Source organism: Acinonyx jubatus, chromosome C1, assembly GCF_027475565.1.
Source record: "Acinonyx jubatus isolate Ajub_Pintada_27869175 chromosome C1, VMU_Ajub_asm_v1.0, whole genome shotgun sequence".
NCBI lineage: Eukaryota > Metazoa > Chordata > Mammalia > Carnivora > Felidae > Acinonyx > Acinonyx jubatus.
This window is the reverse complement of record NC_069381.1, coordinates 157,298,722-157,315,153: the sequence shown is the minus strand read 5'-3', so window position 1 is coordinate 157,315,153 and position 16,432 is coordinate 157,298,722. Positions and strand designations below refer to the sequence as shown.

Genomic DNA, 16,432 nt, shown 5'->3' with positions numbered 1-16,432 from the left:
GGATAGACAACACAATAGAGATCAGAGGCAAAAGCAATGAATGTTGTAAAAGCACTAAGAGAAAGTAACTACCATTTTCATATATACCTGATAACCAAGCCAAAATATAAGTAGTAAAAACGAACAGGATCACAAGAAAATTCTACAAATCTGAAATCATAGTGGAAAATTTTAATACATCTATCCAAAACTAATAAGTCAAATAGTCAAAAAAATCAGTAAGCCTCTAGAAGACTTGAACCACAAAATTATCAGCTTCATACAAAAACAGTACTCTATCATCAAAATTATAATATGCCCATTATTTTCAAACACACATAAACTCTTTCAAAAACAAATCATATATTAGGCCATAAAAGAAGAGAAATCCCCAAAAATGGATATATTTTCCATGAAAAAACTGTAATAAAATTCAAAGTGAATTGTTAAAAAGATGGTAAATAATGAATGAACAGAAGCCTCATGTATTATGGTAAATAAAAAGTACATTTTAAAATAACTTACTTTTCAACAAAAAAATTAAGATAGGAATAAAAAAATATGTAGAACTAAATGACAATGAAACTATTACTTATTAAAATTTGGGTACACCTGGGAGAGTATAGCCTTAAATATATGTGTATAAGATAACAGAAATATTAAAATCTTTGACTCCATGTTCAGTTCAATAAGTTGGAAAAAGAGAAGCAGAGTAAATTCAAAGGTCTCAAGAAGAAATTTTTTAAAAAGTAGAATTCATAAAATAAAAAATGAAAAAATTGTATTTTGAAAGACTAATAGAATAATGTTTAGTGATAACACTAAAAATATCCAAGGGTACAATAATGTTATTAAGAGTGAATAGAGCTAGGGGCGCCTGGGTGGCGCAGTCGGTTAAGGGTCCGACTTCAGCCAGGTCACAATCTCGCGGTCCGGGAGTTCGAGCCCCGCGTCAGGCTCTGGGCTGATGGCTCGGAGCCTGGAGCCTGTTTCCGATTCTGTGTCTCCCTCTTTCTCTGCCCCTCCCCCGTTCATGCTCTGTCCCTCTCTGTCCCAAAAAAAATAAATAAACGTTGAAAAAAAAATTAAAAAAAAAAAGAGTGAATAGAGCTTATAATTGCAGAGAAAGAAGAAAATTTTAAAGCCACAAGAAATTAGTCAAGTCATATAAAATTGCCAATATTCAAACTTTTGACCTTATAAAACCACAATTTCATGTTGTTATAAACAACCTTAAGGCCAAATATTTGAAATCATAAATTGGATAATTTTCTAGACAAATGTAAATGACTGAAGTCAACTAAAAAAGGAAATTTAAAAATTTTAGTATACTTATAATCATTAAAGAAATTGAACTATAGTGAAAAAAAAATCTATCCCCCAAACAGAATGAGGCCCAGACAGTTTATAACCTAATGTTAGCAAACCTTTAAGAAACAACACTTAATATTTACCTATTCTCTTCAACGGAATAGAAATATAAATGGGGGGGGGGGAACTATTGGTTCCACTTCAGGGTATTCACCCTAAAAAAAATTCTCACACGGGTATATATATATATATAAGGGTAGGAAAAGGGGCGCCTGGATAGCTCAGTCAGTTAAGCCATCCAACTTTGGCTCAGGTCATGATCTCACAGTTTGTGGGTTTAAGCCCCACATCGGACTTTGTGCTGACAGCTCAGAACCTGGAGCCTGCTTCAGATTCTGTGTCTCCCTCTCTCTCTGCCCCTCCCCTGCTCATTCTCTGTCTCAAAAATAAATAAACGTTAAAAAGAAAAAAATTTTTTGAAGGATAGGAAGATACATCCTGGGATGATCATGGCCATAAAGTTTATAATACCCCAAATCATAAAAGACTAAATCTCTTTGAACTGAAGACTGGATAAATAAATTGTGGGATATTCATACCATAGTCAAAATAGATAAATCAAACTACATGTATCAGCATAAATAAATCTTAAAATATTAAGGTTAAGTGAAAAAAACAAGTTGCAAAAGAAAATGTACTGTGTGATATCATTTACAGAAATCTTTTAGTCTAATAAAGGTAGTGTCTATATAAACAACTGCATATTCTTTGTGCATACGAAGGTAGTAAAAATACTAGAATGTACATGGCAGTGATGTTTAGGATAGCTGTTACATCTGGGGATGAAGCAAAATAGAAGGGTTGAATGGTGGCCTCCATAAGAATATGTTCCATCAAAAGCCTGTGAATATCACCCTATTTGGTAAAAGAGTCTTTGCAGATGTAATTAAGTTAAGGATCTACAGATGAGATCATCCTGAATCAGGGTGGGTCCTAAATCAATGACAACTATCCTTCCAAAGAGGAGAGAAGGGGAAAAAATACACAGAGGAATGCCAAGCATTGCTGGCAGCCACCAGAAGCTAGGAGAGAGGGATGGAGACGATTCTTCCTCAAAACCTCCAGAAGGAATCAATCATGGTGACATCTTGATTTTGGACTTCTGGCAACTAGAACTTTGACAGAATAAATTTTTGTTGTTTTAAGCCATCAAGTTTGTGGTAATGTGTTATGGCAGCCCTAGGAAATTAATGTACTAGTGTAAAAAGTCAAAATATGTCACTTGAAGGTTTATGGGTATTATTCTCTGTATTTTTCTATATAGTACAAATAACTCATCATTTAAAAGTGTATATTTGCTATATATACAGGAAGGGGAGGTCCACTGAGCCTATGATAAAATGCTCTTTCATGTCTCTCAGCTGCTTCTGACTCCAGATATACTTGCAGACTTGATAGTGAAGAATAAAGTCAGTCCTCTGCTTCATTTCTCCTTTGCCTGATTCCAGCCATTTGACCAAAAAAGTTTTTATAGTCCTTGATTTTGGTGTTCTCCATAGAATAATTTAAAAATTCTTGCATCAAGCCCAGAACCAACATTTTTGAGAATGATTACACAAAGTCTTTTATTATTTCTCTATTATGTATGCAAATCAATGAAGTGCTAATGTGTTTTGTGTCAGCTAATGGATAAAGAGTTGGATGGTGAGCTTTTGGAAGCATACATTAATTTTTCACATTAATTATTATAAAAACAATCAGCCTTTATCAGCCTTTAGTACTGTTAAGTTGCATTTTCCTAGAACACAAATTTGACCTGCAACATGAACTACTAAACAGAGGTGGCACTTTACTAACTTAGGGTGGAACCTAAGGAAAGGCAAGAAGAATATCAAAGCCTTTTGCACTGTAGAATGGACAGCTTTATGTACAGTCAGAAAGCCTCTTTCTCTCTCTAGCTCATCAATCGACTTCCTCCACTAGCTAACTCATCATGCTTCTGATCCAAGATGGCACCGGATACCTGTTGAGGTACAATTTAGAAAACATTTAGAGTTGTCTGTATTCTCAGGTGGAAACAATTAACTGAACCAGGAGCAGTTTCATTACTATGAAAGTAATTCTTTTAATGCTGCCCCCTCCAACTTAGTTATGCAAACAACTAAGGGCAGAAACAGGACTAATACTAGCAGTGATATAATCAGATTTCAAGTTCATTATTTTTGAGGTTTGATGGGTGGATCCTTTTGTACCAAGAAAGCCCCTAAGAGTCTTGGGGGAAGTCCCCACAGAGGGGATGTTGGGAAAGAACATGTGAGAATTTAAGTAACTCTTTGGAAAAATGAAAGATTTAAGACCATATTTTTCCTTAAGCTGGAAAAGTGTGTCTTACAAGTAACACATATGCTATTTCAGCTCAAAAATCTACCACTGAGTAGAACTTCCTTCTGTGTCTCATATTTAAATTCTCAAGGGAATAGATATAATTACCTTGCCCAGGTCATGTGTCTGCTTCTGGCCTATACAGCTAGGACCTCAGAAGGATGAAGGCCAGTCAAAAGGGGTAAGAAGGGAGGTATTGAGACAGAGGTCAATATAGACATAAGAAAAGACACAAGCAATGTTTCTTAGAAGAGCACAGACTTTGGGTCAGAAAGATATGAGCTTAAATGCAGGAGAGGTCACTTATAAGCTAAATCACCTGAGGATTTCAACTCCCTCATCTATAATTTGGGCATAATAAATATGTAAATAATAAATATCACAACTAATAAAATAGTTGTTAATATTAAATAAGGTAAAGTTACAAAATGGCTTGTGCAGTTTTTGGTGTATACTATTCTCAGGAAAAGGTCAATGTTATTCATAACTCTACTAACAAGAGTTACGTGTTCTTCCAAGGTGCCTTGTATACTCCAGGGTATTATTCTCCAAGGTTTGTAAATGGCTTTGAGATTCTTTGGGAAAATGTACTATATTGGGAAGAAATTTTATTTGAAATTTTATTATTTGTTTTGTGTTTCTGGTTCAATGACTAGGTCATAGAGAAAAGACCAAGGAAGACTATAGTATTTTTTTCTGGCTCTTTGTCCTGTGATAGTGAGAGCATTAGTCACAACTCTTATGGTGGCAAATGAAAAAAAAAATCCACTGGCTTAAACCATAAAAGGAGATTTACTGACTCATGTAAATGAAACAGTCTAAGGCATGGTGGCTTCAAGATTATTTGGATCCATGTACACAAAAAATGAAGCCAGGAATCTCTTGGTTCTGCTTTCCTCAGTAGGTCTGCATTGTCTGACAGGCTCTCCTGAAGTGGCAGCCAAGATTCCAAAAACAACTTCAGGCTTGCATTCTATCTTAAGAGTTCTAGCACAAAACTGGAATAAGACTCTCATTGGTCCAAGCTGGATCACATGTCCATCTCAATGAATTATGAGGGCAAGAGATAAAGTATTCTGACTGGCCAGGTTTGGGTCATACACTCATCACTTAGAGCCTGGGGATGGGAGTGGGGATCAGCTCTACCTGAAGCACATGGAGGGTTGGTAGGGACCCTCAAAGTATTGTACATTTTTACTAAAAGAAAGAGGATGGGGGTGGTATGTGGGAGAAGAAAACAAACAGTCCTTTACAGAAGGATCTGCAGGTGTAGAGGAAAATTAGGACAAAATGACTACCCTCTGGTTTTCTGCTGCTACAAAATAATTATAGGGACACCTGACTGGCTTAGTCAGTTGAGCATCCGAATCTTGTTTTCGCTCAGGTCATGATCTCATGGTTCATGAGTTCAAGTCCCGCATCGGGATCTGAGCTGACAGTGCAAGGCCTGCTTGGGGTTCTCTCTCTTTCTCTCTCTGTGCCCCTCCCCTGCTTGCTCTCTCTGGCTTTCTCAAAATAAATAAATTAATTTTTTAAAAATTTTAAAAAACAAACAAAATCCCTAAGTAATTATAGATCTATGTCACCATGTCGAATGAAATATATTTTCTAACCTATTTGAGAGAAATTCTGTAAGTATGACCAATAATGTATTCCTGGATGAGAAAAATGAGGCCAACTTTATGAAGATTGACTTATCGGAAGTTGCAGGTAAATTCCTTTACATAAGAGTCGTTCACTCTTATCTAGATGACTTGTGTGTGACCACTATCCTAACCAGCTCATCCTATAACAAAGGAAATTGCCATCTGTCACTTTGCTTCTATGAAATATTTCTGGAGGTGGCTTGCCAACTTCAGCCAGAATTATAGAACTAATGAGTTTTTAGCTACCATATGCACAGAGTGTAATAATAGCAGGTTCTAGGCAAATGTTGTCTACTTGCTTCTGGGAGTGCTTTCCCTCCATGATAGGAGCAGATGCCCAAGGCTCTATTAAGAATTCTGTTTTCTTCATAAATCTGTACAGTGACATGGAGTCCTCATATTCTAGTGAAGTGACTTTTATATGGAAAACATACCCTTGTTACTCTGTTTCTCTTGGGGTTTTAACCTCTGTTGTATAGAGACTGACCCTCATTGTATCCGAATCAAATACCAGATGCCTTCTAGAAAATGTGGCCAGTTTTAAATCTCTAATAGGTCTTCTGCTCTGTTGATATCTTACTGATTTATGTGAAAGTGAACAAGATATTAATTTTCTAGGATTTCTTGCCACTTATATGAAAATGACTGCTTGTACCTAGCCCAGTGCCTTGTGCATAATTACTATAACAGATTAGGTTAGATTCTGTGGTTGCAACAAATGACCCCAAGTTTCAATGGCCTATAATAACAAAAGCTTATTTCTTATTCTCGCTGTATGTTCCAACATGCTCTATAGATTACCAGGCAATTTATTTCCTTGGGGCTCCAGGATGTGGGACCCCACCAAGGGAAACCCATAAGTACTCACAGGACACTACTGGGGAAGGGGAAGTGTGAATGAGTGGGTGAATGTCTTGTAAGTTTATAAATTAGGATGCTTTATTTTTAAAAACTACCAGAAAACCCAGCTTTTTCCATTGACAGTGCCTTGAAACAGCGATACCCTGTATGTACATAAGCAGTTTTATACATGCATATATACATAGGGATTTTTGTCATTGTTTTATAAAAATGAGACCATATTACATATACTTTTCTTTTGCTCTCAACATCTTTAATAAATTTACTTTCAGAAAAATCATTTCATTCTTTGTCTTTGGACAAACCTTTTTTAAAGTACCTTTATAAGCTTTCGTTAGATATTAATGTCTAAAACGTGTTCAGAGGGCTTTTTCTACAGTCTGACAGTGGTGTCCTCTCAATTATCCAAGCCCTCATGATCAAGTTTGGGGTTGTACTTCTCCCTCCTGCTGTCTGCTTTTCATACCTTTCTCCGTTTATTAGCACGTCCACCAGAGGGGGGCAAGAAAATGGAAAAGAGGTGAAGCATTGCTCAAAAATAGATCAGTGGAACAAGAGGGCCCAGAAACAAAATCTTAACACAGGCATTTTTACTTGTGTTGGGCATGGTTGGAAGACACTTTGGTGGCTAATGTTTATTAAATCATTGGTGGATTTGAAAGGAGGAATGGAATTCACTGCCTATTCTTGATTTTTAAAACTTGGTGTGCCATTTCTAGGTAATTGTGGCAAAGAGTGGTCCTTTAGTAAATGTTAGAAGAATTCAATCAACAAACATTTATTAAGCACCTACAATGCACTGGGAATCATGCCAGGCAGGCTCTGAATGAATGAACAACTCAGATGTTTGCCTTTTGTCCTACCGAGTGGATCTGCTCTTCTGTAACATTCCTGTGAAAGTTAGGAGGGAGACATGGGGAAAATGGAGAAAACAAATGCATCCATTCTGGATTAGTTTCCTAGGGCTGCCATAACAAGCTACCCAAAGCTGGGTGTCTTAAAATAATAAATGTTTGTCTCCATAGTTCTGGAGGTTAGATGTTAAAAAGCCGGGTGTCAGGGCAAGGCCACATTCCCTCGGAACTCTAAAGGAGAATCCTGTCTTGCCTCTTCCTGGCTTCTGATGGTTTGTGATAGTCTTTGGCATTCCTTGGCTTGTAACTGCCTGACCCCACTATCTACCTCTGTAGTCGCTTGGTGTTATCTCTGTGTGTCTCTGTCTTGACATGGCCTTCTTAAAAGGACACTACTCATATTGGATTAAGGGTCCACTCTACTTCAGTATGAAGGAACTAATTATATCTGCCATTACCCTGTTTCTAAAGAAGTTCACATCCTGGAATACCGAGGGTTAAGACCTCAGCATATCTTTTTGGCAGGGGTGGGGCGGGGCACAATTCAACCCATAACAGATTCTTATTATCAAATGGTTCAATAAAACATTTGAACTATGGATTTAATTATTTTAGAAGGTTGTTGTTCCCTGTTTGGGAAAAAAAAAAAAAAAGGCAGCATAGAATGCAACTCTGAGGCCAGAGTTGGTTTTAATTCGATTTTTACTTCTTACTAACATGTGACCTTGGACAAATTAATTAATTCCTTGTGACTTAGTTTATTTGTCTGAAAAATGGAAATAGTAATAGTATTTATGGGACTATTGTAAGGATTAGATGAATTAATGCAAGGCAAGTCCTTACGATAACTTGACACATATTAGCTTTTTGTATTAAAAATAAGCAACCATACATTGACTATTCTTATTTTTTTATAGGTTTTATTTTTTCTTTTCTTTTCTTTTATTATATTTATTTGAAAGAGAATGCATCAGAGTGGGGGAGGGACAGAGAGAGAGGGAGAGAGAGACTCTTAAGCAGACTCCACTCCCAATGCAGAGCCCGAGTAGGGTTTAATCCCAAGGTCGTGGGACCATGAACCGAGCTGAAATCCAGAGTCAGACACTCAATCAACTGAGTCACCCAGGCGCCCCTGATGGTTTTATTTTTAAGTAATCTCTACACCCAGCATGGGGCTCAAATTTATAACCCCAGGATCAACAGTCCCATGCTCTACTGACTGAGCCAGTCAGGTACACCGAACTGACTATTCTTATCATTAATTCCCACTAGAAAGGTGTGGTGCTGGGTATGTTGTAAAAAGGCCTGGGGAAATAAAGCATTCCACTGTATGAATGCACCTATCAGAGCTTCCTTCTAAGAGAAACTGGACCTGGAGTGAGGGGCAGGGACCCAATGTACTCCTCACTCCCAATGCTGCCAAGTGATCATTCCTGACTGCTTGCAGACCATAAAGCCGATAGACTTCTGACCGTCCTGGAGAAGCATTTCTCCTTTCTTTTGGACAGTCAGCCTCTGAAGAACAATTGATTGAAATGTTTCCACAGAAAATACATCACTGTTAGGAAAGCCTACATACATATAATTTAAATTTTCTTTGTTTCCTTTGGGATTCCTTTGTTTCCTTTAGGATGACCTGAGGGCAATACCTCACTGTGGTACCTGCCTTGGACATTCTTAAAAGCAAATTGCAACATTTGCTGGGCCTGGAATGACCTCCCTCTAGCCCCAGAAAAGTCAGAATGTAGATCTGATCTCCTTCAAGAGATGCCTGAGGTGAATAAAAGATTCTCATCACGACTGACGAGACTTGTAGGAGAGCACACTGTTCTGTATTCATGCAGGAAACTAAACCACACTGTGCCACCCCTGGTCCCTAGGACACTAAGTGCTAGAGTCTTCAGGTGGGTGGGGTGGAGGGGATCCCGGGAAGAAATGAAAGAGGATATGATTGTAGCAGGAGCCAGGCATCAATTATTGAACTCATTGTCTTGCTTCACTTAAACATCATAAAATTTTTTAGATGGAAGGTCCTTGAGAGGTCGCTAACTCAGCAGTCGAGCCAAAAATGTAGAAAGTAATATATTATAAGTGAGTGCAGTTTGTGAATGACTGACTTGGTGGATTACTATATTCTTGTGGATTCAAAGTTCTTCTCCTACATTCGTTCTTTTTTTTTTTAATGTTTATTTATTTTTGAAAGAGAGAGCACAATCAGGAGAGGAGCAGAGAGAGGGAGACAGAGAATCTGAAGCAGGCAACTGAGCCACCCAGGCACCCTTCCCATGATAGTTCTTTAAGTATGGTTCCAGGACCACCAGCAGCAGCTGCATTTGATCATTTGCATTTAACAGAAATGCAAATTTTCAAGTCCAATCCCAGACCTACCGAATCAGGGGCAATGTGTGATCACAAAGTGCTGGAGTTTATTCTGATGCCCACTCCAGTGTGAGAACCATTGTTAGAGCAGCATTAATTTCATTCACCTGGCACCCAGATGTGCTCTATCAAGGGAGAGCGAAAGGGGTGAAGAAATATGCTACACCTACTGTCTAGGGAATGGGGCATAGAGAGATATGCATGTGCACATGTAATGCCCATGTTAAAAAAATATATTCATGGGGCGCCTGGGTGGCTCAGTCGGTTGGGCGTCCGGCTTCGGCTCAGGTCACGATCTCGCGGTCCGTGAGTTCTAGCCTCGAGTCGGGCTCTCGGCTGATGGCTCAGAGCCTGGAGCCTGCTTCCGGTTCCGTGTCTCCCTCTCTCTCTGCCCCTCCCCGTTCATGCTCTGTCTCTCTCTGTCTCAAAAATAAATCAAAAACATTTTTAAAAAAATTAAAAAATATATATATTCATGACACTTGCTAAAAGGAAGATTTTACTCCAGGAGACTACCACAATGGGGTTTATAACAGGGAATAAAAATCTGGCTCAACTCTGAATACAAGGACAAGTGGAGATTTATAGCCAAAGAGCAGAGTGGGGATCAGCATATGGAAAATTACTAAGATAAAACATCAAAGCTAATGGGATTCTTGCTAGACTGACTGAACAAGATTCTTGCTGAAGGCAGGCCAGAGCGATAAGATATGGAAGGAGTGAAATGAAGAATTTGATCAGATATCAAGGGGGTGGGGGAGGATTTTCCATTAAATTGACCCAACAGGATTCTTGCTAAAACTGGACTAATGGCTCAAGGACAGAGCCCAAGGTCAGGGCCTTGAGAGTTTAGAGGAGCCAGAATAGAATTAGGTCAAGGAGAAAGTCTTTGTCACTCATTAGGATAAAAAGTGACCACTACAGGGAAGCAAAATTTACCACCCCAAAAATATATCTCTTTGGCATATGGCTTATTTTAGGCTGATTATTTTTAAGAAAAACAAGGCTCAAGAAGAACCTTTAACCTTCCCGTAGCTGCCTAAAAGGTTTAGAGGGAGGATCTGCTCCCATAAGGAAGCTATCACCATATATGCGACAGTATAATATGAACTAGGTGTGGTAGAGAGGAATTTAACAAAATTTTTTCATACAAATTCCTGTGTCCTCTTGTGTCCATATAGTCCAGCGAACATTTACCAATTATTTACTCTTTTTCCTCTTCCTGTGAATTGCATTTCTTCCTTTTGAAGTCCCAGACCCCTACCCCCTTCTCCTTAGTTTGAGATGACTTATATACCTTGTTTTGCCTGTCTTTGGAATCTCTCATGTTTATGTGGATTCTTGGGAAGTATGTAATTAAATTTGCTTTACTCCTGCTAATCTGTCTTATGTCATTTTAAGTATTCAACAGCCAAAAGAACTAAGAGGGAAGGAAGAAATTTTTCCCTCCCCAACACCTCTCTTGACCCCATTTTACAGATAAGGAGCCTGAGGCGCAAAAGGATTAAAGGACTTACCCATACCACATGGACACTACAGTGCTGACATGAGGCCCTGGTTTGCTCACAGACCACCAGCTTAGAATGTTCTAAAACCACAACCACAGAGTCTGAAAGAGGATGATGGCTGCTGGAGGCAGGATGCAAACCCTTTCTCAAGAGGGATATGGTCCAGTCCAGAGCTTAGACTTGGAATTCAACCATTAGCAAAATCTTTTGGAATAAAAAAATTTTTTAAAGTGAAAATTTTTCATTTCGCTGAGTACAATTTTAGAAAGTAGCATCTGCTATGACCATAATTTCATAAAAGAAGTGTCATTTTTACACCAAAATAAAATATTAGGTATAATCTTTTTTCAAGTTTATTGATTTATTTTTGAGAGAGAGAGAATGAACCTGAGTGGGGCAGAGGCAGGGAGAGAAGGAGAGAGAGAATCTCAAGCAGGCTCCATGCCATCAGCACAGAGCCCGATGTGGGGCTCAATTTCATGAACCATGAGATCATGACCTGAGCTGAAATCATGAGTCAGATGTTTAACCAACTGAGCCACCCAGGCACCCTTGTGTATCTTAAAATAAAAGATAGATCTTTTAAAACACTAAATAAATTTGGCTATTTTTTCTGGAAAAAATGGTTTTTTACTGTGTGTTTTTCTCTTATTCCCCCCAAAAGCAGGAAAACTTTGTGAACAAATGCTCACAGGAGGCTCAAATGCTCTGCCGTAGAAACTAACAGGGGCCTTGACTACCTGCCTCACCATGCAAGGTGCCATCACCAAGTGGGCATTTGATAAATGTTTTTTGATGATAAAAGTGATGAGGACAGAATGGATTTATAATATTTATTACAGTTGGGAAACTACATGCTAGAAGAACAGAGGACTTAAATTGCTTTTCCAAGGTCACATAAGCAGTTATAAAAAGAGCTGGTGCTGGAATTGAAATCGTCTATCTCCTGGTTCCAAATCCTTCACCTTTAGACCACACTGATGTTGATAAAGGAAGTCTAATAGGATGTCTCTTATGTGCTTGAGGCAACATATTAACTTATCCGGGCAAGAACGATATGATAAAATCAAACGTCAGGACTTATTACAAGATATAAAGATAATATCAACCCAAGAGATCTCAGGAAATTTGGGGATTCTAGGTTCAAGTGGCAAAAAGGCAGCATAAGGAAAGGAGGACTGGAGTTTGCAGGAGGGAGCCAGAAATGTTTTGCATGATAAAATGCAACCTCTGGCGTGGCCAGGCTGCACTTATGCAGATACCAATCAATTTCTGGAGTTCCAAACTGGCAAGTCTTGTTAGACAGGCTTTAAACCAAGAGGAAAGGGGGAAGGAGCATCCATTTAACTCATATATCACCAGATATATTTGTGATGTGGAATACTGGACTAAAAGTGGTCAGTGGACAACAGTATTGAAAATTTAAACTTCGGTGTGCACATCAGCAAAATATCTTCATTCGTTATACATCTGTGTTAAAATGTGGGGTAACCACACTGTGGCATCTTAAATGAGTTTATGCGAAAAAAGGAAGAGGAAGTGAATTTGCCATGACAAACAGTTTGAAATAATCTGTGGTGAACACCAAAAGGCTTCTTACAACCAAAATCTGTTACAGAAAATGAGCCAGGTAAGAAATAAAACAATACTTTAAATTTCTGTTGCACAAAAGGTTATGTGACAGTATGTGCCGTGTTGCAGGCGCTGACAATTGTGTAAGATTTGAGTTCTCTGGATTGTTGAACATCTGTCTTCAGAGCACTTTTTGGTTTCTAAGAATGTAACATGGGGCAGGAAGTAGAGAAATCAACCAGAAGTAAGGTTTTCATGAGCCCAAAGGAGGTCACCGCAAAGATCTTATGAGATAGACTTGTTTTTAGAAGTGCCTTTGGGACTGTCTGGTCATAACTGCTCTCCCGGGTATGCGCAGCTGTATATATCTGCTGGATGAAGTTACTCAACAGCCTCTGGGATGCATTCAGGTTCAAATGCAGCTTCCTTTCTCCTGCTGGTAAGTCAGAAAAACTATTTCCTGTTAGCAGGTCCTAGCTTCCCTCTTTACATCTCACAGCATTGTCAGTGAATTAACCTTGCCCTCGCTTAATTAGCCAGCAAGTTCTTCCTTGTAAAGCATCCTAGGTTTAGTCACTAGATGGTTCTGATATAAGGATGTTGTAATACAATGGAAGAAACTTGAAAGTCCAAACTATCCCTGAGCTTTAACACTGCCCTTTCGGTTTCGTTTGTTTTGTTTTGCTTTGCTCTTTTTGCATAGGGAGACTGTCTTTGCTGATGTGGTGCTCAGACCATTAGACAGGCTCATTATGGAGATTTTTCTGATTATTTCTGGGATTGAAATATCTGCCTGTCCCACATACTTTCCTAGGTGTGGTCTCTGGGAGAACTGGTGTTAAAGCTGGAAAAACAGCAGTCACAATGAGGTCTGGGAGGTGGCGAGAGGGATGGAGTGGAGCAGCCCAGCCAGGACTGTTCCACACAAAGGGAACAATATTGACCATGAAGGTATGGGTGGCGTTATAACCGTATTCCTTCTTCAGGGGAGCACTATAAATATACCACACTCAAGCACAGCTTTATTCATCTAAGAATAATCAATTGGTTCACAGATCATGGCAGTGGAAAGATATTCAAATTCAGAAGAGCCATAATAGAACTATTTAATACAAAGAAAATGAAAAGAAATGCAAATTAGGGCACAATATCATATTTTGACTTACTTAAGTAGCTAGTAGAAGGCACGAAACAGGCATCATCATACATCACCAATGGGTACAAGCTCCTAAACCTTTTGAGAATGTGGATCACAGTGTATTAGTTTGCTAGGGCTGCTATAGCAAAGTACCACAGACCAGGTATCTTAAACCAACAGAAATTTATTTTTTCATAATTGTGGAGGCTAGAAGTCTAAGATCAAGGTGTATGTAGGTAAGGTTGGTTTCTTCTGAGGCCTCTTGCCTTGGCTTATAGATGCTCATCTTGTCTGTCTTCACATGGTCTTCCCTTTGTATATATCTGTGTCCAAATGTTCTCTTCTTGTCAGGGCATCAGGCGTATTGGATTAGGGCCCACTCTAAGGACCTCATTTTAACTTAGTTAGCTCTTTGAAGAGCCTGCCTCCAAATATAGTCACATTCTGAGGTCCTGGGGGTTAGGACTTCAACAAATGGACTTAAAAAGGGACACTTGACTGACTTTTTAGGAAGCTATACTAAAGAAGTAAGTATAATTCCTCAAATTATAGGATATATATTACTTTCTTATAACCTGCATTTCTTACTCATTACATATTTTTAATACTTCTCTACATATTGAAACACCTATAACATCAATTTTATTTTATTTTTTTTATAAATTTTTTTTAACATTTATTTATTTTTGAGACAGAGAGAGACAGAGCATGAACGGGGGAGGGTCAGAGAGAGAGAGGGAGACACAGAATCTGAAGCAGGCTCCAGGCTCTGAGCTGTCAGCACAGAGCCTGACACAGGGCTGGAACTCAGGAACCGCGAGATCATGACCAGAGCCGAAGTCGGAGGCCCAACCGACTGAGCCACCCAGGCGCCCCTATAACATCAATTTTAAATCATTATCTAGTATTCTGTCATACAAACACATTGTAATTTAGTTAACAATTCTTCTATTTTTAATTTAATTTTTTGAATAAGAAATACATGCATACAGTTGCAAATCAAAACAGTTTAGAAAGGGTAAACACTAAGAAGTCTCACTCCCATCCTATCCCTCTTTCCTCATAAATAACTCCTTTTATTGGTTTCTTGTGTCTCCTTCCAGTGTTTTCTTATGCAAATAAAAAAGCAAATGCAAATATACATTCGTATTTCCCCTGCTTTCTTACACAACAGAGAACACACTGTTTACACTTCTCTGCACCTTTTTTTTTTTACTTAATATATTTCTAGACCGTGTCCATTATCATTACTGCAAGAGCATCCTCATTCTCTCCTACAGCCACAAAACATACAATTGTGTGAATGAACCATAGTTTATTTAACCAGTGTCCTCTGCGGAAGGTTATTTCTCATCTTTTTCTATTACATGCAGAGGGACAAAGAATAAACTTATACATATGTCATTTCCTACAATTACAGGTGTATTGCTAAGATAAATCCCTAGGAGCAGGATTGCTGAGTCAAAATGCCTTTGTAGTTTTGATAGACACCGCCTTGTTGCCCTGCATAGGGGCTGCGCCATTTTGTGAGCAGCGACTAATTTTTCACAGCCTCCCTAGTAGGATGAGCTAGAAACTTTTGGATGTTGATCAATATCAAATGCCTCATTTTTGAACATTTAAGTTGCTTCCACTTTCACTACACTTAACAACACTATGATTAATATCCTTATAGCTTTACCTTGGCTCATGTTTTAATTATTCCCTTAAAATAAATTTCTCAAAGTTGATTATGTTGTTCCAGGAGTATCTGCATTTTTAGAGCTTTTTAACTGTACTTACTTGAGGGATTCTTGAAGTCTCCTGGGCTTTCAAGCATGGAGAGGAGCACTCTACCCTCCTGCAACGTAATTAATGCACTAAGCTTATATAGCTAATAAACAAAACTTAGAAAATCAGTTTTCTTTAAGCATTTAAACATGATTTTAAATTTAATTAATCGAAATCTCTTGAATGGTTTAAAATTTAATTACAAATTTAATATAAAGAATTGTTTAGAATATTTCAAATGCTTTAAACAGCAGTGATAAAACTTACATTTACAATTTTAAAACAGCAATACCCTGAATTCAGTTCGTTTTTATTTTATTATTATTATTTTTGTTTGTTTAAACTTTTTTTTAACGTTTATTTATTTTTGAGAGAGAGAGAGAGAGAGAACATAGGAGCAGGGAAGGGGCAGAGAGGGGCAGGGGAGGAAGACAGAGAATCTGAAGCAGGCTCTGTACCGTATGCTGTGGGGCCTGAACCCATGAACCATGAGATCATGGCTTCAGTCAAAGTCCAACGCTCAACCGTCTGAGCTACCCAGGTGCCCCTTTATTATTATTTTTTAAAAGATTTTATTTTTAAGTGATCTCTACACCCAGTGTGGAGCTCAAACTCAACAACCCCGAGATCAAGAGTCATATGATCTACTGACTGAGCCAGCCAGGTGTCCTCAATTCATTTAAAAAAATTATTTGTATACTTGTTTTTACACCTTCCTAAGGTTGCAACAGTACCAGTTTCTATACTTTCCTGGGATTATACTTTTATGGTAATTTTATGAGAGACAAAATTTTAAAAAAGACAGACAGACAGAAAGAAAATAGACTGCTTCAGACTAGGTTAGAGAGCCTGAATTGTCAATTTCATTGACTTGTAGTTTTATCTTCTAAGGTAATTCAAACCTAAATCATCTGTCATCTGAATACTCCTCCTCCCTCTGCCCTTTTTTTTTTTTTTAAATAGGCTTTCTTTTTTAGAGCAGTTTTAAATTCACAGCAAAATTGAGTGGTAAGTACAGAGAATTCCTATATT

At 38.2% G+C, this 16,432-nt stretch overlaps 1 protein-coding gene and 1 long non-coding RNA gene across 2 annotated transcripts in view; both read left to right on the top strand.

Annotated features, from left to right (window-relative positions):
* Window positions 1-853: 853 nt before the first annotated feature.
* The window catches only part of LOC128314062 (uncharacterized), a 263,838-nt gene continuing 248,259 nt past the window's right edge, over window positions 854-16,432 (top strand). Inside the window, exon 1 of the long non-coding RNA XR_008295433.1 lies at window positions 854-895. This is a non-coding gene — a long non-coding RNA (uncharacterized LOC128314062). The remainder of the gene's footprint in view (window positions 896-16,432) is intronic.
* The window catches only part of TLK1 (tousled like kinase 1), a 196,332-nt gene continuing 192,717 nt past the window's right edge, over window positions 12,818-16,432 (top strand). The window contains exon 1 of the mRNA XM_053215268.1: window positions 12,818-12,931. Within this exon, the coding sequence (XP_053071243.1) occupies window positions 12,868-12,931 (64 nt within the window). The 5' untranslated portion in view covers window positions 12,818-12,867. The remainder of the gene's footprint in view (window positions 12,932-16,432) is intronic.